Source organism: Gymnoscopelus microlampas (genome assembly GCF_963454915.1).
Source record: "Gymnoscopelus microlampas genome assembly, chromosome: 5".
Taxonomy (NCBI): Eukaryota; Metazoa; Chordata; class Actinopteri; order Myctophiformes; family Myctophidae; genus Gymnoscopelus; species Gymnoscopelus microlampas.
This window is the reverse complement of record NC_139942.1, coordinates 20,111,508-20,136,515: the sequence shown is the minus strand read 5'-3', so window position 1 is coordinate 20,136,515 and position 25,008 is coordinate 20,111,508. Positions and strand designations below refer to the sequence as shown.

Sequence of the window (25,008 nt, the reverse complement as noted above, 5' to 3'; positions counted from 1 at the left end):
CAGAAAATGATTCTCTGGTCCCCTGCGTTGCTTCTTTGATAAGTTGTTGTGTTATTTACAAGTTTTTTTTTCTTTTTAACCCCTTAAGACCTGGGACGCATCTGTGTCATTTTTAGATTTGAGCTAAAAAAAAAAGCATTATTTTACACTTTGGCTATTCAAAAATAGCAGATCTACAAGCTCGTAGCGCGGCACCGAGTGCCGCGCTACGAGCTTGTAGATCTGCTATTTTTGAAAAATTGTGAAAATGTGCGCAAATCTTTCAATATATATCGTTTTAAAGCGAACATTTTTAACTCAAATCTTTGCTTCTGGGGGTCCCTGGAACAAGATGGGGGTCCACGACCAAATACATGTCGTTTTGGGGGTCCTTGACATGAAAAAGTTTGAGCACCTCTGATATAGAAACATACGTTTTTTTCAGAATACTGTTGGGAATTAGAAGACATTTCTCAGGTCTTAAAGGGTTAATTCCCTTCGTCAGTGATCTGCTCTCTTTTTTTTCTTCTACACCCAACATTGAATCTATCATGGAGGAAAAAAAAACAGAACTCAGGTTTTGTTTTTTTTAACAAACGCTGGCTTTGCATTATGGGGATGTTGTCATGAACCGTACCGTCTCTATTCTGGGCATGTCACAATAGGCAATAGGCAGACGTTTCAGCGAAAATGCTGCTCACGTCTTGAGCTTGTATATTGGCTAGTTTCAGCAAAAGAATTTGGTGTAGAGGGTAAAAAAAAGAGTTGGCCAAGTACTGTACCTGGTCAACTGAAGTGTATAGGGTTTAAGTGGTTAACCAACAGCCTTCCTATACTGTTGCTGTCACATGGATATCCTGTGTTAAGTGATGTCTTCTTCTAGCTGTTGTTTACTTTAAACCACAGAGTCCATTTGGAAGTCCAGTGGTTATCAGAACGCTGTTAGCATTTAACAGGCTTATCGGATCATTGCCTAAAGGACCCTGCTGCCAAGATCGAAGCCCGGCCTAGCTAGTCATGGTCATTGATTAGGCTCATTTGGCCCTAGTATCGACTCTAGTGTGATAGTGTTATCGCTTTTTTATCCAATGGCCGGTGATGATGGTAATCTTTATGACAAAGTGCTGTCATCCCCTTTCGCAAACCGATGCAGAAAACATAGCAAATCAATATGCTCATTGATCTAATAGACAAACACTGACGCTGTAAAGGTACACGCACGCACGCACGCACGTGCACATGCACGCACGCATCTCAGCCTTCTTGGGGATGGGTGTTTAAGCCATTGAGACCTGAAGCCGATTCTACATGTCTCCTAAATCTCAGTATTCTGAAAAACGTATGTTTCTATATCAGTGGTGCTCAATCTTTTTCATGTCAAGGACCCCCAAAATGATGTGTATTCGGCCGCGGACCCCCATCAAAATATGTTGTTCCAGGGACCCCCCAGAAGTAAAGATTTGAGTTAAAAATGTTCGCTTTCAAAGTATTTATATTCAAAGATTTGCACACATTTTCACGATTTTTCAAAAATAGCAGATCTACAAGCTCGTAGCGCGGCACTCGGTGCCGCGCTATGAGCTTGTATATCTGCTATTTTTGAATAGCCCAAAGTGTAAAATAATGCTTTTTAGCTCAAATCTAAAAATGACAGTTCCAGGTCTTAATGGGTTAAAGGTGACAGGGCCAGCAAATGGCCTATTTGTCCAATAAACAACAGAGTGTCATTGCGGGCCCAATGGGAAATGTCACGATGCTAGGAGGCGAAATCCCCCTTCCTTCCCCACAGGGTGGTGAGAGTAAGCTACGCTAGTTGCCGGCGTGTTAACGGGCTATAGGAAATCCATGGTCATTTATCCCCGCTGTCACACTGCTAGTGTTAGCATGGTTAGCCACACTCACCCATACGTCATTGTTTATCTAGCAGGCGTCAGAATGCTAGCTACCTCATCGCCTGTGTGTGCATAATCTATTGACCATGTTTGGTCAATACGGCAGATACTGTAATTACGACTGTAATTGAAATTGTACTGCTTACAGTCTGAAATGTGCTAATCTCAAAACGAGGAAAGGTCTCATTTTTCTGCTAGAGCAGGGGTTTTCAACCGGTGGTCCGCGGACCACTGGTGGTCCGCGGAGGTATTGCAGGTGGTCCCTGGCAAAAAAAAAAAAAAAAAAAACTTTTTTTTTTAAACTTTTTTTTTTTTTTACTTTTAAGAACTTACAGGAGTTCTTACTGTATTGTGTGTGTGTAATATGAAATGTGAGCTTACCATAATCACAGTAATCCTTAATCATAGTCCATCATATTCAAACAAAATCGCTGTATTTTATTAGATATTATATTGATATTATAGCTGTTTTTCTCCAGCTCCCTGTGGTACATGAACCCCCCACCACTATTGTGTGGGGTGGGTGTATGATGGACCCGCCACACACAATAGTGGTGGTCCCCAGGTTGCTTTTAGTCAGGATGGTGGTCCCTGGGTCGAAATCAGTTGAAAACCCCTGTGCTAGAGATCCTAAAACCAGGACGTTTTTATATCTATATATAATCAATGAGGGACAAACCACCGAACTCCACAAGTTGGAGTTACAGTAGGTGGTTTGTCCGACATTTTGAGGATCCAATGGTGCTTTTTTAATACTTTTCATTGGTTCAATATTTGTGAAACCCACACACAGATGTAAAGGGTGTTCAATAGCACTGATTTATAAATAAAAAAAGTTGAAAAATGTAGATGGTTTCTGCCCGACAACAATGATATAGTACTTTGATGTAGAATGAAATATTTCTGTGTATGTATTTTTGTGTTCTCTTATAGCCGAACGAGCCCTGCAATTCCCCACCGTTCAAAATGCTATGTTTACAGTCAAAGGGAGAGGGAAAGAAATACCTTAACTTCAGATGTGACGTGCATTTTTATCACATTACAGCAGGGGTCTTCAACAGGGGGTCCTCAGAGTTACTACAGGGGGTCCGCCAAATCTTTATGTGATATGATTTTTCTTTTTATCATAACCACTCGAAACCTAGCATCCCTTTTCTGAGGAGAACTTTAGCCAAAAATAGCAGATCTACAAGCCCACAACGCCTCGCGCTGCGAGGCGTTGTGGGCTTGTAGATTGGCTATTTTTGGCAAAGAGGTATAGGTGTAGAGGGAAAAAAGAGCAGACCAAGTAAAAAAAAAAAGTAGGCCTATAATTTACTTGAGCACCTGCCCCTCAAAATGTCTGTCCACTGCATGTTAGTACAGTAGCTGAAACAATGAAAAATACTAAAATGACTCGTTCTATGAGGGAAATCATGTTTGCAGATCGGGGTTTGCAATAAATCCATGACGAATCAGCACAACATCATCAGATTCCTAGAGTCTTATTGATGTATTGGTTGATGTATTGAACGTGTGTTCCCTGCCCTTGCCTCAGGAGAGACCAGGCAGCCCCCTGGGACCCCAGCAGACCATGAACACCTCGCTGGATGACCACGAGCGGCGGATCTCACACTCGCTTTACGGTGGCCTGGAGGGCCTGGACGATAACCTGATGCCACGCCAGGGAGTGATTCCTCGCACCGTGGGTAAGACTGAACCTACAGTATTAGGCCTGGTTTCCTTATCCACTCCCAAACCTGGCATCCCTATCTTGGGCATGTTATTATAGGCCAGTGGTTTTCAACCTTTTTCATGTCAAGGACCCCTAAATTAATATGCGTTTGGCCACCGACCCCCATCTGTTTTGTGCCAGGGACCCCCCAGAAGCAAAGATTTGAGTTAAAAACATTCGCTTTAAAAAATATTTATGCACACATTTTCGATATTTTTCAAAAATAGCAGATCTACAAGCTCATAGCGCGGCACTCAGCGCTATGAGCTTGTAGATCTGCTATTTTTGAATAACCAAAGCTAAGTGGTTCAAATGATTGTGACGCTATGTTAACTCATTTACCTGGAGACCCCCTGTACGACCCCCAGGGACCACCAGTGGTCCCTGGACCACTGGTTGATAACCACTGTATTATAGGCGAACATTTTCTTAACGGTTTGAAAACAGCAGATCTCCAAGCTCACAATGTATTACATGCATTGCAGCGTGTTGTGAGCCTGTGGATGAAGTATAACATAGGGCTTAACCCTTTAAGACCTGAGGCCGCTTCTAGAAAATTCTAAATCCTAACAGTTTTTCGGAAAAAAGTATTTAAAATGTATTTTCATGATTTTTCAAAAATAGCAGATCTACAAGCTCGTAGCGCGGCACTCGGTGCCGCGCTATGAGCTTGTATATCTGCTATTTTTTAAAAGCCAAAGACATCTAAAGTGACACAGATGCGTTCCAGGTAGCCGTTCAATCAAAACCATACCTGATTGAAGTCTAAATTGATATGGTCTTGTGTTGTTGATACACATGTATAGTTTGTTTGTATATATATTCATCTATTTCATGGTTGCACTGAGCCCTTCCAACACACCATGGCGCATGGACAACAGCCACAGGAGACGGCACAAAGAGCCCTTCTGTTATAGTAGACAAACACTGCACTATATTAATTCCACCATTAAAAACATGTTACAGTCCAAGTAAAAATAGCCAAAGGACGCCTAAACACACACAAGTGAACAGGCCTGACTTTTAAAAATGACTCAATTATTAACCCATTAAGACCTGGGACGCATCTGTGTCACTTTAGATTTCTTTGGCTATTCAAAAATAGCAGATATACAAGCTCATAGCGCGGCACCGAGTGCCGCGCTATGAGCTTGTAGATCTGCTATTTTTGAAAAATCATGAAAATATTTTTTTAATTTTTTTTTTTCGAAAAACTGTTAGGATTTAGATTTTTTTTAGAAGCGGCTTCAGGTCTGAATGGGTTAAGTACCTAACAATAATGGCTAATTACGTAAATGCAGCTGGAAAAAGTCCCACTCGATCCCCTGCCTCAGTGCATTTTCCTGGTGGGCTCCCTGTTCCAAGTCGGTTAGATTTGTCCACACAGGATGTGGGTGAACCGTGTCCTCCTCCCTCCTCCGGCTCTGTCTTCAGGACTCACTGGCTTTTAACCCATTAAGGCCTGAGGTTCCGATTCTACAAAATGTCTTCTCAATCCTAACAGTTTTTTTGGAAAAAACTCATGTTGCTATGTCAGTGGTGCTCAAACTTTTTCATGTCAAGGACCCCAAAATGTACACGTATTCGGCCGCGGACCCCCATCTCAAAATATTTTTGCACCAGGGACCCCCCAGACGCAAATATTTGAGTTACAAAAATCAAAGATTTGCACAGATTTTCTTGATTTTTCAAAAATAGCAGATCTACAAGCTCGTAGCGCGGCACTCGGTGCCGCGCTACGAGCTTGTAGATCTGCTATTTTTGAATAGTCAAAGTGTAAAATAATGCTTTTTTAGCTCAAATCAAAAAAGTGACACAGATGCGTTCCAGGTCTTAATGGGTTAATGTCTCAGAAAACGTCCCGGAGAAGACGGACAAACGGCACCCTTATGGACTTTATCCAACCACAGAGGCTGGGGCTAGTGATTGATTCAGCCGCGCGTGCTTATACAGTATGTGTGTGTGTGCATGCATTTCGTCTAGCGATCCATCTGTCAGTGACATAAGCCAACCCAAAGACATCCACTCCAGAGTGTGTGCACGTGTGTGTGTGTGTGTGTGTGTGTGAGTGCATGCGCTGAGGGAGTGAATGAGCCAGAGAGAGAGAGACCGAATGTGCATCTGTGTAATTGTAACGCGTGTGGTATGATTGATAGACATTCGGTCAGGAGGGGAGCTCTGTCAACGGTCCAGTTAAAGCCAGATGGCCGTACCGTTGAGCCGCTGCCTTTCAGTCACACTCAGCCCAGCCTGTGGGCCTCGACGGGAGAGGGAACGTAACTCTAACCAATGGTTAACCCATTGAGACCTGAAGCCGATTCTACATGTCTCCTAAATCTCAACGGCATTCTGAAAAAGCTATGTTTCTATGTCAGTGGTGCTCAATCTTTTTCACGTCAAGGACCCCCAAAAGTATATGTATTTGGCCGCAGACCCCCATCAAAATATGTTGTTCCAGGGACCCCCCAGAAGCAAACATTTGAGTTAAAAATGTTCGCAGATAGCAGATATACAAGCTCATAGCGCGGCACTCGGTGCCGCGCTATGAGCTTGTATATCTGCTATTTTTGAATAGCCCAAAGTGTAAAATAATACTTTTTAGCTCAAATCTAAAAATGACACAGTTCCAGGTCTTAATGGGTTAAATCAATCAATCATAGGTTTGCTTCCCCAAAAAATTACAGTCTATTGGCGCAATGTCTTCTCCCATCAACCCCAGTCTTTGATTTCCCTCAAGTCTGTCGATCTGAACAGGATTGTCGGATCGCTCAGTTCCTACTGCAGATGTAAAGTGTAAGTAGACAAGCAAAGCAGTTGACCTTTAGTAAGAGTGTAGCTGTTCAAGCACCAAGGAGTTTGAAATAGAAACGTTCACAAAAAATGTTCTGTCTATCTCTCCCGGCCTCACCTCGTTCATACGCGGTTCACCGGTGATTTGACAACATAGCGAGTAGTCACTGCTTTGCTCAGGTGCAAATGAGTCATTAGAGTGTCGTTACTAATTTTACTTAATACTTATACTTTGTTTTAATAAGGGATGTTTAACACTCACTGAATCATCCATGCTTATAACAAAAAGTAAGAGTGTTAACTCATTCACTGCCAGAACTTTTTTTTTTTGCGTTTGCCCACTGCCAGAGATTTTTCATTGAAAAAAAAAAAGTACTCAGGAGCCGAGATACAGAATTTTTAAGTTTTAAGTTAACAAGGAAGTGGATATGGGAGTCTAGATCTTCGAAAAATCATATCTCCTTGGTCTTTGGGTCAAATTTGAGAAAAAAACAAAAAAACAAAAAACGTTTTTTACGTCAGTGGCAGTATTGGTTAATTACGTCAGAGGCAGTGAATGAGTTAATTGTCCAGGTTCCAAATGGACATTTAGAGTTAAGTTAATACTGTATTTTGCTATGTAAATGCAGAGTGCGTATAGTTCAGCTAATATAATATAGCACAGCTAATGCTATCCTTTATTTTAACATTGGTTTATGGGAGGGCGGGCCCGGCCGGCTGGCGGACCATAGTCTCGTCACTCTGACATAACCATTATGACAACATAACCATAAACAAACAGCGTCCACGTCACTATGACACTACATAACCATAAACAAACCACGGCCACGTCACTATTGTGTCATAATCATGACGACGTCATGGCATCAGGCGCAAACAAATCTGTCAGCTCCATATGTGGGCACAAAAAGGGGCATGCCCCCTATATGGGCATATACTGACATCAGCGTTCTCCAGATATGGGCATAAAAGGGACAAGGACTGGGATGATACAGAGATCCGGTTGTCCAGAGCCACAGATCCGACTGCTATGCCCATATATGGTCATATGCATATATGGGGCCGACTTCAAACTGGGCACACACACGCAGTGGCAAGGACTCGAGGGAGTGTGGTGCCTGCCGTCGAGTAGTTCCAATATATGTGCATATACTATACTGATGACATCAGGGAACTCCATATATTGGCTTAACCCATTGAGACCTGAAGCCGATTCTACATGTCTCCTAAATCCCAACAGTTTTCTGAAAAACGTATGTTTCTATATCAGTGGTGCTCAATCTTTTTCATGTCAAGGACCCCCAAAATGATATGTATTTGGCCGCGGACCCCCATCAAAATATTTTGTTCCAGGGACCCCCAGAAGCAAAGATTTGAGTTAAAAATGTTCGCTTTAAAAATATATATATTCAAAGATTTGCACACATTTTCACAATTTTTCAAAAATAGCAGATCTACAAGTTCATAGCGCGGCACTCGGTGCCGCGCTATGAGCTTGTATATCTGCTATTTTTGAATAGCCCAAAGTGTAAAATAATGCTTTTTAGCTCAAATCAAAAAATGACACAGTTCCAGGTCTTAATGGGATAAAGGGGACAAGGACTGACAGATACAGCGATCTCCATACACCAGAGCGCTGCGCACAATAAAGGGGATGAAATGTCTGCGGGGCTAGTGTTGTTCGAGTTGAGCCCCCCACGGCTGCGCACATAAATCGGCATCCCTGCTGTTTAGCAGTTATATGGAATCGGTTATCTGCAAGCCATAAGCCGATTAGGTCTATTGTCAGTGGTAGGAAAAGTACGATTTTTTACTTTAGTAAAAAATATCAATACCACCATGTGCGAATACTCTATACTAAGTCCAGTATTCAAAATGTACTTGAACGTATTGGCATCAGAATATACTTAAAGTAACGCAATTAAAAGTACCCATAACACAGAATGTCCCATATCACTCTGGAAATACTCCAGTAAAGTCAAAAATACCTCGAAATTGTACTTAAGTGCAGTACTTGAGTACATGCATACTTACTTTCCACCTCTGATATTGTTAACTTCAAGACCTTTGTTAAGATCTGCCATGATAGAAGCTGGTCTTAATTATAAATATCTACTTATTGAGTTGTGGCAGGGTCCAGTACCTATTTATTTATTTATTTATTTTTCTTTTTTTGCTATATATTTTTTTTTCTTCTGTATGTCTCTGCTACCCCCGAACAGGTGGCACTCAGTTTACACACACATTTACACACACAAAAATTGTTTATTTTTTTGTATCCTTTTGACAGATACAGTATGTACAAATCTGTTCATTTTGGTCAACGAAAACGGCAATCGATAAATCAAAGTCTCACAGTGCAGTTACAGTAACTGCAATCCCATTTCTCCATATTCCCGGTCTGACCTCTAGATGTCAAAACACTGCTCATGTTGAAAGCTGTTCTGAGGTGGCTTTGTGTCAAAGGACAGTTGAAGGGAAGCAGGTGAAAGGATTAGTGTCTCATCCTGACTCTGACTTAACTGATTACCTGCCAAAGACGTATATATACGTCTTTTAATAATCAGCTGTTGTCCGCCAAAGACGTATATATACGTCTTTGAAAAAAAGGAATTGAATTTTTTTATAATTTCAACCCTTGTCGAATTACGAACAGATTAGGAGCTAAAAATGTTCAAAGATTTGCTGCTCCATTCACTTCAATGTTAAAATTCAAACGGACAAACAATTCACTTTGTTTTTTGGTTTAAAACTACTGGTTTTGAGCTATATTGAAACATCAAACAACACATGTCAACGAGGTCAAAATGACCTCGTTGACATTTGTGAAACCACACCTGAATCTCATCTGTGATTAGAAACCATCTGGGGATCAATCATACTGGAGGAAAAAAATCTGTGGCTACGCGAACAGGTACCAAAATCATGGCAAAACCCTGGCAGAGGCTACAGACTGTTCTGAAAAAACTCTGGCAGGCATTGTGTTAATTTGCCCAGCGCTAACCTGACCAGAACTCTCGCCTGTCTCTCTACCTCTATACCTTTAAGGTATCACTTCTTTCAAAATGGTTCCAAATGGAAGATGGACTCTAAAAAGCTAACCGTGGAGGATTAAATATATACGTATAATATCGTTGCTGTCGGGCAGAAAACCTCTTATGTCCGTACTTTTCGTAAAAAGCTAACCTTGAAGGATTATGTCTTCTAAATCCCAACAGTTTTCTGAAAAACGTATGTTTCTATATCAGTGGTGCTCAAACTCTTTCATGTCAAGGACCCCAAAAATGATATGTATTTGGCCGCGGACCCAAAGATTAGAGTTGTTCGCTTTAAAAGAATATATATTCAAAGATTTGCACACATTTTCACGATTTTTCAAAAATAGCAGATCTACAAGCTCATAGCGCGGCACTCGGTGCCGCGCTATGAGCTTGTATATCTGCTCTTTTTGAATAGCCAAAGTGTAAAAGAATGCTTTTTAGCTTTGATATAATACAGTATAAATATTATTATCACGTTTGAATGATGCCCCCCTGTAACTGATTCAGAAAAAGAGCAGGAGGAGACAGTATTGTATTCAGAATGCATACATGTGCTCGTGCGCGACAGCCTCAGGTGGTCCCTTTGGACTACTCTCTGCACTTTGCTGCCATGGTGATGCCAGGGAGAAGAGAAGCGACTTAATTATTCCTTCAAGCCAATCGCTTTCAAGACCCCCACATTCTTGGCAACGCCGCACCCCCCCCGACACACACACACACACACACACACACACACACACACAGACGCACACACACACACACACACGCAGACACACACACAGACACACACACACACACACACACACACACACACACACACACACACACACACGCACACACAGACGCACACACACACACACACACACACACACACACACACACACACACACACACACACACACACACACACACACACACACCCACCCCTCCACCTCCTTCTCACTAATTATGCAAATATCTAGGCCACGACAAAATAAAACGCTCCTCGGCGTGTCCCTCGCCCAATTATTCTCACCTCTCCCTATCTCCGTTTACATCTCGTCTCCCCTCTCGCTCCGAGCACCCCCCCCTCTACTCCACGTCCTCCAACCCCCCCCCCCCAAGCCCTCAAGGTATTCAACACGTTTTCCTACTAACAAAATAGTCTTTGATAATTGCCCATTTTATATGAATATGAAGGTTGTGAGAAAGAAAATGGCTGCCATTGTTTTGCCGCACGCGGACCGCGGCGCGGGGAGCGATCAGGACTTCATTAGACCCGGTGGGAATGATGCTGATGTGTTTTTATTAGTTAACCCATTAAGACCTGAAGCCGATTCTACATGTCTCCAAATCCCAACAGTTTTCTGAAAAACGTATGTTTCTATATCAGTGGTGCTCAAACTTTTTCATGTCAAGGACCCCCAAAATGATATGTATTTGGCCGCGGACCCCCATCAAAATATTTTGTTCCAGAGACCCCCAGAGGCAAAGATTTGAGTTAAAAATGTTCGCTTTAAAAATATATATATATTCAAAGATTTGCACACATGTTAACGATTTTTCAAAAATAGCAGATCTACAAGCTCATAGCGCGGCACTCGGTGCCGCGCTATGAGCTTGTATATCTGCTATTTTTGAATAGCCCAAAGTGTAAAATAATGCTTTTTAGCTCAAATCTAAAAATGACACAGTTCCAGGTCTTAATGGGTTAAATTGCGGGTGGCGTGTGTGTAGTTTGGAGGCCATTGTGTGCCGCAGAATGGCTGCCCTTGGGGGTGTTGTACGGGACTGAAACAAAGAGGAATTTCTATTTTTTTTTCCCCTCCCTTGAAACAAGTGGAGCGATGCCAGCGCAGTGAGCTGACACATTCAGTGGCTCTCTGCTTGGTGCTAGCTAGTTGATTGTTCTGCACTCATTCAAACTGTGACATTGATGGCATTCTCAGCGCTGCGCATTGGACTGCTTAGAGAAATGGGATTAGGTGGCTGTGTGCGTGTACGTGTACACACACACACACACACACACACACACTGTGTGTGCGTGTGGTTTAGTGAATGGTTGTGTGTGTGGTCTGACAGAGAGCTGTGCACGCTGTGCGAGGGGACTCACCCACACTTTCAAATTCCCTGAAACAAACACACTCAGCAGGAAGGGCAGAGCATGAGCGACAGGGTGCCAGGCACAGGCACAGGCACACACACACACACACACACACACACACGCACACACACACACACACACACACACACACACACACACACACACACACACACACACACACACACACACACACACACACACACACACACGTACAGTACTGTGTATATACACTATGCAATGCAGCTTTCAGGATTTCATTTTAAATTATGGGGAAACAAACTTTTCTTTCCTTGTGTTGTCCTGCAGAATTTGATCACATTCGCAGACAACGCACGCACACACACACACACACACACACACAGACACGCGCACACACGCACGCACACACACACGCACACACACACACACAGACACAGACGGATTTACATAAACATTTGCCCCATTATCTCTCTCTCTCTCCCAATTCAACTCCAGTAACAAACGGGTCAGTCTCTCCCACCATTCCCCCCATACTGGCCAGGAGGACAGACTGGCCCAGCAGTAACCCAGTAGCTCACAGCAACCCCACTGTGTCGAACACATTAGGATCACACACACACACACACACACACACACACACACACACACACACACACACACACACGCACACACACACACTCTGCCAGGTCCTCCAGTACAAAGCCCCCCAGAGCTTTCTGTAGCCAAGCCCCCCCTGGGCGCTCAGCAAACACAACTTTTTATGTGGCACTGAGACTGGCTGCCCTTCTACTGCCGTGGACATCTACCAGAAAAAAAGAAAATAAATAACAGATTAAAAGACAGAGTCGTGGCACCGAATACCAATGATAGTTCTTAACCAATTGAGACCTGAGGCCGCTTCTAGAAAAATTCTGAATCCTAACAATTTTCGGAAAAAAATATACAAAATACATTTTCACGATTTTTCAAAAATAGCAGATCTACAAGCTCGTAGCGCGGCACTCGGTGCCGCGCTACGAGCTTGTATATCTGCTATTTTTGAATAGCCAAAGACATCTAAAGTGACACAGATGCGTTCCAGGTATCAATGGGTTAAGCCCCACGCTCTATCAGAGGCACAGAAAAAGGGGACTTATTTATTTATTTATTTTCTTGTTTTTGTGGAGTTTTTTTTTTTTTTTTTTGCCGCAGCACAAGAGAGGGGTTTATCTTTATTTGCGAGCATGCAGCTTGAATTAATCATGGCGTTCTCTCTGACATAGCAGTGCCATTGTACCCACTGCCAACACAGTGTGCTTGGCAATAAGCAGATTAGCCAGGAGGGCTTTCACCCTGTTTAACCCATTGAGACCTGAAGCCGATTCTACACGTGTCCTAAATCTCAACAGTTTTCTGAAAAACGTATGTTTCTATATCAGTGGTGCTCAATCTTTTTCATGTCAAGGACCCCCACAATGATATGTATTTGGCCGCGGACCCCCATCAAAATATTTTGTTCCAGGGACCCCCAGAAGCAAAGATTTGAGTTAAAAATGTTCGCTTTAAAAATATATATATATTCAAAGATTTGCACACATTTTCACGAATTTTCAAAAATAGCAGATCTACAAGCTCGTAGCGCGGCACTCGGTGCCGCGCTATGAGCTTGTATATCTGCTATTTTTGAATAGCCCAAAGTGTAAAATAATGCTTTTTAGCTCAAATCTAAAAATGACACAGTTGCAGGTCTTAATGGGTTAAATATGAACAGAAAATGTAAAAAAAAATAGTGTTGGTCTTGTGTTTACCAAAAAAAAAAAAAAGTCCCCCCGTGTGTATGTGTGAAACTTGTTTTCTTGGTAACGGAGTTATCTCGAATTGTTTATCTGTTGCCTTGAAAACATGAACTCGCTCCCCGCTGGGGAGAGGGATGTCTGAACAGCACAATGTTTCACTGTGTCTCGTTAGCATCACTTAATATGTATCTTCAAGCCGACAATGGCAGATGTACAAGCTCACAACGTGGGCACACATCGTGCCATTTTGTATATCTGCCGTTTTTCGCCGTGCGACACTGTGGGGACGCAACCGAGTGTACTGTACGATCAGGCATAACGCTGTCCTCACAGGGGGTCACGCCAACGTTATCTGAGGACAACAGCACCGAGCCCGGTAGACCTCTCTTGTTGCCTCTGCTGTTGGTTTTTAATCATATACAATGTGATTTTTTTCCCCCTGTGGGTTGCATTTGGAATTGTTGGCTCTGGCTGAGACCGTAAACTACAGCGTTCTAGAAAGATAGATAGATAGACCCTATATTGATCCCGGGGGGGGGGGGGGGAATTCAGTTGTCATATAGCAGCACCGCAATATGAAACAGGACAGATATATAGATGGAGGTAGAGAGATATATTTAACCCATTAAGACCTGGAACGCATCTGTGTCACTTTTTGATTTGAGCTAAAAAGCATTATTTTACAGTTTGGCTATTCAAAAATAGCAGATATACAAGCTCGTAGCGCGGCACCGAGTGCCACGCTACGAGCTTGTAGATCTGCTATTTTTGAAAATCAAATATTTGCTTCTGGGGGTCCCTGGAACAACATATTTTGATGGGGGTCTGATATAGAAACATACGTTTTTCAGAAAACTGTTGGGATTTAGGAGACATGTAGAATCGGCTTCAGGTCTCAATGGGTTAAACAGGTATAAATATAAATGTGCTGTAGCCAAAGTCTCTGTGAACAATCAATCACCAGTAGTATGGGTGCACAGCTAACAACACTCCAGAACTCAAGACCCTGATGGAGGGTGTGTAGGGTCAAACATGTACTGTCAACTTACAGTGGATAAAAGAGGAATATACTATGTAGCAGCGGTGAAGCATTTACATTATTTATTTATCCATGAATTCATGAAACCTGTCTGTTTGTCTGTCTGTCCCGGGCATAACTCGGGCGGTATCCGACCAAACGGCCTCAAACTTGGCGTGTGTGTCCCATATGACCCGGGGTGTGTGTGTGTGTGCACTGGGTGGAGGTTGGCTGGGACAAAATCTGTGGTGCCTATCAACTCTGCCAAAGTGCCCTTGAGCAATGCACTGAACCCCAAAAATGCACCTGGGGCGCTGTTCTTCTGACCCCTAATAATGTCATTCCTGTGTGGGCTAGGGGACTGTGTGTGTGTGTGTGTGTGTGTGTGTGTGTGTGTGTGTGTGTGTGTGTGTGTGTGTCAAGGACGGACAGGCTAAAAAGACATTGTGGTAATTGACAATGAAGTGATTCTAAAATAGCGTGGAGTTCACGTGGAGTTAATGTTTTTTTGCTTAATGCTTTTCTCATGGAGACTCATCTTCTCTCTCCTCTCTCTGCCAGGTAACTACCAGCTGTCTCCCACCGTCAACATGCCCCAGGACGACACCGTCATCATCGAAGACGATAGGCCGCCGCTGCTCCCGCCGCACCTCTCCGACCAATCGTCGTCCAGCTCCCACGACGACATGGGATTCGCCGCCGAGGTGGTGACGACGCCGCCCTGGGCCAAGGAGCTGCCCAGTCAGATCGAGAGGTGGGGCGAGGACATTTCTGCGTGGCGATGTTCAAAATTGTTATCTTAAAGGAATATTTCAGCCCCAAAATGACTTTTCTATCAATTACTCACACCATGAATTCATGGGAGAATTTTTGTTTGTGTTGAATTCCTTCACGGGGAAGGATTCTTTTTATATTGTTTTGCTGTTGTTAATATTGGACTCCTATTTTCTTCAATTCATCAAGAACTATATTCTCTTTAGTTTGGGATGTTTCATTCACTGTGAATGTAATGGAACACAAACAAAAACTCTCCATGAATGCAAGGCTTCACAGGGTAGTTGATGGGGGGGGGGGAAAGTAATTTGGGGGGGTGAAGTATTCCTTTAAATTAAAAGAGGCAGTAATGTACTCGTAGCACAGGATAGAAATCTCTGTTCTTAGCCCAGGAGAGAACGCTGTGGTGGCTTTTCATCCTCGCCCAGGAGAGAGAGCTTTGGTGGGGTTTTGATCACTAGCCTTGCACGGGTACATATGTTTATTAAACCAATCCATTCTTCCACATTTTCTTTTCACTAATTTCCTCGTGTCTTTCACTCCTTTGTCAGGCACTGTGTAAGCTTTCCAGCCTCGAACGTAAACCACACAGTTCTCCCATAGACTAACTATTTATAATGTCAATTTGGCTCGGCTGTTTGAAATCCCAGCTCTCTTGTTTGACTGGGCGACTTCATCGCTCCACTCACGTTACACACACTTTGCTGTGAGGCTCTCGCCCTCCTTGATTTGTATGTTCAAGAAATTCCGGCCGCTTTTAGTTTCTCGCAGCTGCACATGATGGCAGCGCCTTAGAATTGACAGTGTTTCATGTAAATGTATTCCAGGGAGTTTTTACATGCGAGAAAAGCCTGGAATCTATACAAGGTCACGGTGTCCCTGCACGGTTTGTTTTTGAGTGTGTGTGTGTATGTTCGCGCGCGCGCGTGTGTGTGTGTGAGACTGTGCGTGTTCGTTAGACATTATTCCTGTCTGAAGCCTCTCTGATTGTGACCAGGCAGCCCACTTCAACTTGGCCACTTGACCTGATGTGAAGGACCCCCGTTTCTGACCCAGAGCTGATGAGGTTTTCATCTTCATCTGGCGTCAGGGGGTTGCCAGATCTGCTTATTATAAGTTCCCCGCAAGATTTTATTTGAAAATAGCAGATCTACAAGCTCTACGAGCTTGTAGATCTGCTATTTTCAAATAGCTGACGTATATGATAAAGTGCTCATGTGGCCCATAGTCGCTTCTTTTGCGCTGGTTTTCCTAGACCTGCTTGCTTGTTTCTCTCACAGAATCTGGCAACACTGTCTGGCGCGTTTGTGTGCGTGATTGCGCACGTGCATGCACGTGTGGCACAGTGATTTAGCAGCAGGGCCACTGCTACAGCAATCATCAGTGTTTGTGTTGAGTACAGAGGGCTGATTTGATCCTGTACACATTGCTGATGAGGCCTCTGATGACTTGAGCAGCGATCTAAATTCTAAAAACCCTCTCTCTCTCTCTCATTCTGTTCCTCTCTCTCTCTGTCTCTGTTTATGCTTCGGTTTGGATTGCTATTCTCTCTCTCTCTCTCTCTCTCTCTCTCTCTCTCTCTCTCTCTCTCTCTCTCTCTCTCCCGTTTCTCTTGATCAATTTCTCGTATCTTTATTTCATTTATTCTCTCCCTTCTACCACACTTTCGTTTGTCCCTCTTCTCTTCCTCCATCCGTCCCCCTCTCTCCTTCCCTGACTTTTCCTCCTCCTTCCATTCCACTCTCTCCACTGCTGACAACACATGCCCGCCCCCACCCTCTCTCTCTTTCTGTCGCTCTCTCTTTATCTCGCTGTCTTTCCACACCATCCATCCATCCTTTCATCTCACTCTTACCTCATCCTGCTCTTTCCTTATTCTCTCCCTATTTCCTTTAACCTGTTAAAACCGGGAAAGCATCTGTGTCATTTTAGATGTGTTGTTCAAAAATAGCAGATGTACAAGCTCACAGCTTCGTGGCGCTCTGCGAGCTTGTACATCTGCTATTTTTGAACATTGTTTGAAAAATCTTGAATATGTATATATTTTTTTAACACAAATCTTCTCTTCGAGGGGTCTTTGGCAAAAGAAAATTTGGATGGGGGTCCGCGGCCATATATATATATATATAAATTTAAATTTGGGGGTCCTTGGCACGAAAAGGTTTGAGAATCACTGATTTAGAAGCCATTTGTAGAACCGGCCTCAGGCCGGGTTAACTGTGTTCTTCGGGTTAAATAAGTTAATTAATAAAGTGAAATAAATAAATATAAAGTTAACTTTTTATTCCTCCTCTCCTCTCCTCTCCTCTCCTCTCCTCTCCTCTCCTCTCCTCTCCTCTCCTCTCCTCTCCTCTCCTCTCCCCTCCCCTCCCCTCCCCTCCCCTCCCTCTCCTCTCCTCTCCTCTCCTCTCCTCTCCTCTCCTCTCCCCTCCCCTCCCCTCCCTCCTCTCTCTCCTCTCCTCTCCTCTCCTCTCCTCTCCTCTCCCCTCCCCTCCCCTCCCCTCCTCTCCTCTCCTCTCCTCTCCTCTCCTCTCCTCTCCTCTCCTCTCCTCTCCCCTCCCCTCCCCTCCCCTCCTCTCCTCTCCTCTCCTCTCCTAGTTCTCTGAGCCCAGAGGAGACAGACCCAGACGTGGGGTTCCACAGGGAGGGCTTCGGCAGACAGAGCATGTCGGAGAAACGCACCAAGCAGTTTGGAGACGCCGCCTCGCAGCTGGAGATCATCAAGACGCGCAAGTCCAAGAGCATGGACCTAGGTACAACACTATGGCTACAGTACCATCCACCTGTCCTCATCAGGAACCATGCTTTATCTTTTAGGATCACGTACCCTTAGCCTTTAATCACACTTGGTAAGGGAAATGATTACAAAAATAATACTGATAACCCCCTAAGGCTGATAACTGATAACTCCTAGGGCTGATATGACAGGTACAGTACTTAGTAAGAACATCATACACAGCGGGATATGCTGTATGTGATGTGTATGAGTTATGTGCAGCGGTGGAAAAAGTACTCAAATGTTTTACTTAAGTAAAAGTATCAATACTGCAATGTAGAAGTACTCAAGTGTTACAAGTAAAAGTCTGGAATTAAAAATGTACTTGAGTAAAAGAACAAAAGTGTTGGTATCAAAATGTAGTTAAAGTACCAAAAGTAAAAGTACTAAAATGTTTGAAAATAGCAGATCTACAAGCTCACAACGCGTCGCATCGCGACGCGTTGTGAGCTTGTAGATCGGCTATTTTCAAATAGCCTAGGTATAAAACAGGGCTCAAGTGGTTAATGTATATTTTATAATATAATTATTTGTATCTGCAAAGTAAATAGTAACTAAAATGTTCAAATAATTGTAGTGGAGTAAAAGTACAATATTTGCCTCTGAGATGTAGTGGAGTAGAATTAAAATCATAGACAATTGGAAGTACTCCAGTAAAGTAAAAGTACCTCCAAATTGTACTTAAGTATAGTACTTGAGTACATATACTTAGTTACTTTACACCACTGGTTATGTGACATAACTCATATTACATTCTTACTAGACTGCCCTAGCGTGTCTCATATCTGGCATAGAGGGGCGGGTTCAAAATCTCCGGAGAAAAATTTCCGTCAGATCCCATTGGTTCATCAATATGTCTTGTCAGCCCTCGCCCCGCCCAGCGCCCCTATGTGCAGCATTGAGAGCCCTGACGTCACAACATTTGGAGCGACGCCCACTGCACTCTGGTTGGTTGGGGAAATGAAACACTTTCTATTCCATGAACGTCAACAGGCTGGTCTAGGCTTTTATTTTTTGAGCAAAACTAAAAAATAAAAGCCTGGAGATCGAGGCTATACATTCTTCGTGAATGTAGTAAATACATCGACTTTAAACGGAGTTCTCGGTCAAGTCCGCATCAACTTGAGGGAATATCTTGACCAAACCAGGTCTCTGTGAACACTTTTGCACACCTCAAATAATACCCCCATATTCCAACATTTCACCCCACCCCCCAGCCCTCCTCTGTTATGTTGTTGTATGAAAACAACGTCGAAACATTCGCTGCCCACACAACTTCACAGTAATGGCTTCCGACCTGTAATGATGAATGCTTCTGGCTGTAGAGCGTGTCTCTCTCTCTCTCTCTCCCTCTCACACCCACTCTCCTCATAATGATATCTAACGTGGCTGAATCAGATTGTCCGCGCTGCACGCTGTCATGGCCGACGAGTGATTGCTATCCTCAACTCCCCTCTTGTTTTAATTTCCTCTCTCTCGCATGACGTCCGATCCCTAACGGAGATGGAGACATTGTGTGATGTTTGCTCTGTCCAAAGCCTCCATGCTTGGAATGTTGCATGCCGACTGTGATGAGTACTAACTAACTGAACCTCCCCCAAATGTTTGCCCCCCCTCAACCCCCCATATTCTTCCTATACCTCTCTTCTCTGCATCCTTCCTCCTCCCTTTAACAGTAGCGGACGAGATTAACCTCACCCCGAGGCCCGAGGCCAACGCAGGTAAGGAATTGGTTGTGTCATAGCGGGACGATCACACTGAGATGCGTCGCTTACACAGGCGCGAACGCTTCAGAAACACTCCTTGGTAAACAAGGGTCTGTGTCTATTAGGATTTCACCTAAATTACAGTACAGTGACAAAAAACAACAACAACACAGGTACGTTTCTAGCGATGCATCTCGGTGTGATCGCGCCCATGAGATAGAAATTCATTTCATTTTTCATTTTGCGTGTTTTTATACACAAGTCGCTGATCGGGAAAACCTACAGGAATGTGTCTTGGTGGCATTGGTGAAGAGACCTCAACGGCTTACAATCTAGGATAGTTAACCACTTGAACCCCAGCGTCGGGGGAACATTAGCCAAAAATAGCCGATCTAACGCGACGCATTGTGAGCTTGTAGATAGCCTGTTTTTGGCGAAGAGATTTGGTGTGTAGACAGGAGAAAGGTGATCAAAGTACAGTTGTAACTCAAGTCCTAGTTCTCTAAGACGACAGGGGTCGTATTTCTTTTTTACCTTAATTCTATGTTTCTGTTGTGAGGAGGACATGTTAAAAACCTGACGTTAAACCCTGCCAATGCTGGAAAAAAACTCAGCTAGCCTATGTAAAACCTGTCATCCAGATGTGTTTTACTCTGGCGGAGTTTTATTAGTCCGATTGTCCTCGTCACAATAGACAGGATTCAGGTGAAATATGGACAAAGTGGCCTTGTCACACCGAAACACATGTGGTAAAGGGGGGTTCCAGGGGGTCCCCAACTAAATGATGGATAGTTAAGAACCAAATGCACCTTACCTGGTCCATTTAGTAGATTCTCAAAATTAAATTAACACTGAGGGTTCTACAGCGTCTGCAGCACATTACAGCTAGTGTCATCACCACTAACTGTGATGTGATTGGCTAGCGAAACACATGACACATGTGCAGCCCTATGAATAGCAGTATGGACTTTAAAAAAAAGTAATTTAATCTTTTTTTAAGTGAGTCATGTTGTGATGACCACACACCGCCCACTTCACACTGGGTGTGATTTGATTATGTTATTATGATTGTAAAGCACTTTGGGTCAACTTCTGTTGTTTTTAAATTTCCTATATAAATAAAGGTGACTTGACTTGACTAGATTGGCGTCCTGAAGATTGAAGTTTGAGCAACATTGATCTTGACATCGCAAAGAGAGTATAGTGCAAGAGAAGCCACAGACTACAGACATACTCCATTATTCCTTCACAAATAAACACCTCCCTCCACATTCTTACAGATTACAACAAATGGGTCTTGCCATTTGATTTCCTCCTCATGCAGCGTTCCAGGTAGTCGTTCTGCCTGTTGACAAGACGGATCCATTGCTGAGTGCGGTGAAAAAACTCCCTCGGTGCCTCAGACAGTTTGAGGTCGTATAGCTCAGCGCGGTTGGAAAGTGGGCGGGCAACTAGCGAAGATTTGATTGTCTCGTGGCAAATGTGGCCGTGGCGCTAATTGTTTTGTGCAAGGCGTGTGTCAAGGATGTTGTGTGTGTGTGTGTGTGTGTGTGTGTGGTGTGTGTGTGTGTGTGTGTGTAGAGGAGAGAGGAAGAGTAGAGAGAAAGCGCTCTGTCCTTGGCTAAGACTGGGCGCTGACAGCGAGTCATCCGTCATTGTCAAGACGTTGGTGTGTTTTCACCATCATTTCGGCTGAACAGAGGCCTGCTGCTTAAGTCACAGAGAGAGAGAGAGAGCCTGTGCTGAAAAGTGGAAAGAGCGGGCAAGTGAGAGAAAGACTGAGGCAAACAAAAAGAGAAGGAGTGAAAATAACAGAATAGGCATCGCTGAAAGAGAAGTGCAGAGGCGGGAGACTCAGAAATGGATAGATAGATTGTAACTTTAACCTTTTATAATCGTAATTGTGCTCTGGCAACTCATGTCAAATGTCATGCCAATAAAGCCTGAAGAAAAACTCGGAGAACGAGGGTGACTCAGAGAAAGAGGTTCAGAGAGAGAGAGAGAGAGAGAGAGACACTCTGAGAGAAACTCAGACGGAGAGACGGAGCGAGAGAGAGAGCTCAGAGAGAGTGGAGAACTCGGAGAGAGAGGGGGACACCCAGAAAAGAATGCTATCACATCAGACACCACTGAACTCACTGCACATGCAAGAGAGTGAGAAGGACTGAAAGCTACTGAGACATTGAGGAAGGTGTGAAAATAGCAGAACAGATCCTGCTGAAGGCAATGAAGAGAGACACGAGAGAAGAAAGGTGGAGAGAGATAGAGGGAGATGTGTATGGAAGAGCATGCACCAGCAGTGGTGGAAAGTAACTAAGTACATTTACTTAAGTACTATACTTAAGTAACATTTTGAGGTATTTGTACTTTACTTGAGTATTTCCAATTTCCATTACTTTTACTTCTACTCCACTACATCTCAGAGGCAAATATTGTACTTTTACTCCACTACAATTATTTGAAAACTTTAGTTACTAGTTACTTTTAGATATAAATTATGATATTATAAAACATACATTAACCACTTTAAACCTATTTTATTCATAGGCTATTTGAAAATAGCAGATCTACAAGCTCACAACGCGTCGCATCGCGACGCGTTGTGAGCTTGTAGATCGGCTATTTTCAAATATTTAGTACTTTTACTTTTGGTACTTTAAGTACATTTTGATGCCAATACTTTTGTACTTTTACTCAAGTTAATTTTGAATTCTGGACTTTTACTTGTAACAGAGTATTTTTATATTGCAGTATTGGTACTTTTACTTAAGTAAAGAATTTGTGTACTTTTTCCACCACTGCACCAGACTGAATGTGGCCTTTGTATATCCTTCTGTTAATTCACCATATCTAAATGATATGTATATAACACATATATAGCAGGATTAGCACTAAATACTTCATAATGACATGGACAGCACATCGTTTACAATGTGTTATACAATAGTGACCCCGTCAATGAAGAACATGTGCGCCATATGTTCAGAAATATGTAAATAAACATGTATCTGTCTGTATCATTATGGTGGCATCAAGTGAGCCATTTTGGCCATTGCTCGATCGGGAAGTAGCTTTCAGCAACTGTAAAAATCTGTCTTAACAAGTTATTTAAATCAGTAATAAGTAGGCATGTACTGCAACGATGCACTCAACTCACAATACGATTTTTCACGATTTTTTAAACCCAAAATGAGTTTCCAGACAAAATGAGTTTCCATAATAATTGTAATTAAATTAGTATTATTGTTATTATTATTATTTATTTATTTTACAATACTTTTTTTTCTCTTATCCTCTTTTCTATACTGTAGCACATGACTGAAAACTCTTTTTTTTAAATCAATTCTCTTACAAAGATCCTGTATTTAAAATAATGATTAAATCGATTGAAATTGTCACCAGTTTGAATCGATGGTAATGTATTTACGCAGGGACGGCGCCAGGGGGGGTCTTGGGGGGGCACAAGCACCCCCTGGCGAAGGCCTAGCCCCCCCTAAGCATTCCCTGCCACAAACCCAATTTTTAAGATTTTTTTATTTTATTTATGAGAACGAGAATTAAATAACGTAACCCTAACCTAACCCTAACCCTAACCCTAAAACCGAAATAAAGTAAAGGAAAAAAAGTACCAAAACCCACCCAAACCCGCACATTTTCCGTCCCGAAACCGCAAAAAAATCGCGCGCGTGTGCGAAGCGCGTGGGCGCACGGGACGCATGCACGCGCTGGAAAAAAGTCAGCCCCCACATAGCCCCCCCTGTCAGAATTCTCTGGAGCCGTCACTGTATTTACGATAAATTGTTACATGCTTAGTAATAAACTCCTGCATTTCCACCAGTGGGGTGAGACAATTTCACTTTTTTCGAACACAGATCTTTTTAAAAATTATGTAAATATTATGCATTTCTTTCCTTAGAGGTAAATGAGATATTATATAGTTCTTATTATATAACAGCTGTATCATTTGAATGATAGATGATACATGAGATATTACAGCTAAATGCTAACATTTTAGGCATAACATAACATAACATGTTGCCATGTTAACATTCCGAAAAGGCAGCCATTCTTTTATCACCTTTTCAATTTATCCCCACGTTGCGAGCTAATAGATTTCATGCTGTTTTCTTTAACCAGCCAGCGTTTATTTTCTCTTCAACGCTCTTCTAATTCCCCCGGCCTTGTTTTTCTTGAACGCCACACACATCCCCACTCCTCCCCCGGTTAAGTAGCAATGAGCCATGGACCATTTACCAAGGCCAAAACACCACACAGCCAGCTTTGCTGAAACCAAAGCCCGTGTGACAGCTGCTGACATGATGGCGGCGTGCCCTCGTAGTTACAGCGAGTGTCCATTAACAGGAAAGGTCCCTGGTTCAATCCCCCCGTCGCAGCCCCGTGTCAAAGTGCCCTCGAACAAGACTCTGAACTTTGCCTGCCTATACTCGCGCGTCACCGGTCACTCTGGATACGAGCGTTTGCGGCTAAATGACTGCATCATCACGATATTAAGATTTAAAACGGTAGCTCCAGGTGTGGGGGGAATGATTGAATAGCGAGCCCCCCCCCCCCCCCCCCTGTATCCTTATTGGTTGAGAGATTTTTTGTTGACACAGGCCGTAGCCACATGTTTGACGGGGGCACCTCAGTGGCAGAGGACAATACAGGACTGTTAGCTAACCCGCCAGCCAATCCCAGCCCCCCCCCAGCGCTCGCTTTTTCATTCACACGTTAACTCAGAGATGTTTCCGTCATGCCATAAATCTACGCGTGCCAAAGTGGCTCATGAAGCCGCGCAGAAACCTCTTATATCCATATTTTAACCACCCAGGCATCCGTATTCGAGGGGGAAAGAGTTGTAGAAAATAGCAGATCTACAAGCTCTCAGCTCTTGAGACCTTGTAGATCGGCTATTTTCAGTGAAAATATTGAATGTAGAGTGAAAACAGAAAAGACACTAGTACATTATAAAGCCCTGAGTGACTCCGGTCAACTATATAGGGTTTAAGTGGTTAACTTTGTATGTTTTTTTTGTAAATCTATGTCCTACTTGATCATACTGCAGTGTCACACAAAGGTATCAAAAAGAGTAGATCGCAATACGACGCGTTTTGCGCTTGTATCTGCTATTTTTGAATTTGAATCCCGAAAAGTAACAGTTTTGGACAATAATACTGTAGTTGTATACATAAACAACAGCATACGATGAGTTCAGGGGCTGTTTTAAACCCTCATTCTTTCCTGTGTTCTTGCATTGCCCTCCTTGTATCATTGCTGTGCAGGCTAATGCCCAGGAATACATTCTCTGTGGAATTGTACCCACAACCCTTGCGGTGCCACATCCAAAAGAGCCTTATCTGCCACCATCAAACATTCCTCTCCTTGTTTCCACGTTAAATAGGATCATGTATTTATTATTTTAAATGACCTTATTCCAGTGTATTAACCTTAGTGATAAAATAAGTACATAAGTTGTTCACA

General features: G+C 43.1%; 1 protein-coding gene across 5 annotated transcripts in view; it reads left to right on the top strand.

Moving 5' to 3' along the window:
• Nucleotides 1–25,008, top strand: part of LOC311046045 (partitioning defective 3 homolog) — a 361,319-nt gene that overhangs the window by 214,879 nt on the left and 121,432 nt on the right. For 4 of the 5 annotated variants that reach the window (XM_084058141.1, XM_084058140.1, XM_084058139.1 and 1 more), the window contains exons 16-19: nucleotides 3,409–3,559; nucleotides 14,833–15,025; nucleotides 17,644–17,798; nucleotides 19,498–19,542. In XM_084058141.1, the coding sequence (XP_083914267.1) occupies nucleotides 3,409–3,559; nucleotides 14,833–15,025; nucleotides 17,644–17,798; nucleotides 19,498–19,542 (544 nt within the window). The remainder of the gene's footprint in view (nucleotides 1–3,408; nucleotides 3,560–14,832; nucleotides 15,026–17,643; nucleotides 17,799–19,497; nucleotides 19,543–25,008) is intronic. The other variant, XM_084058142.1, reaches the window with a different exon arrangement.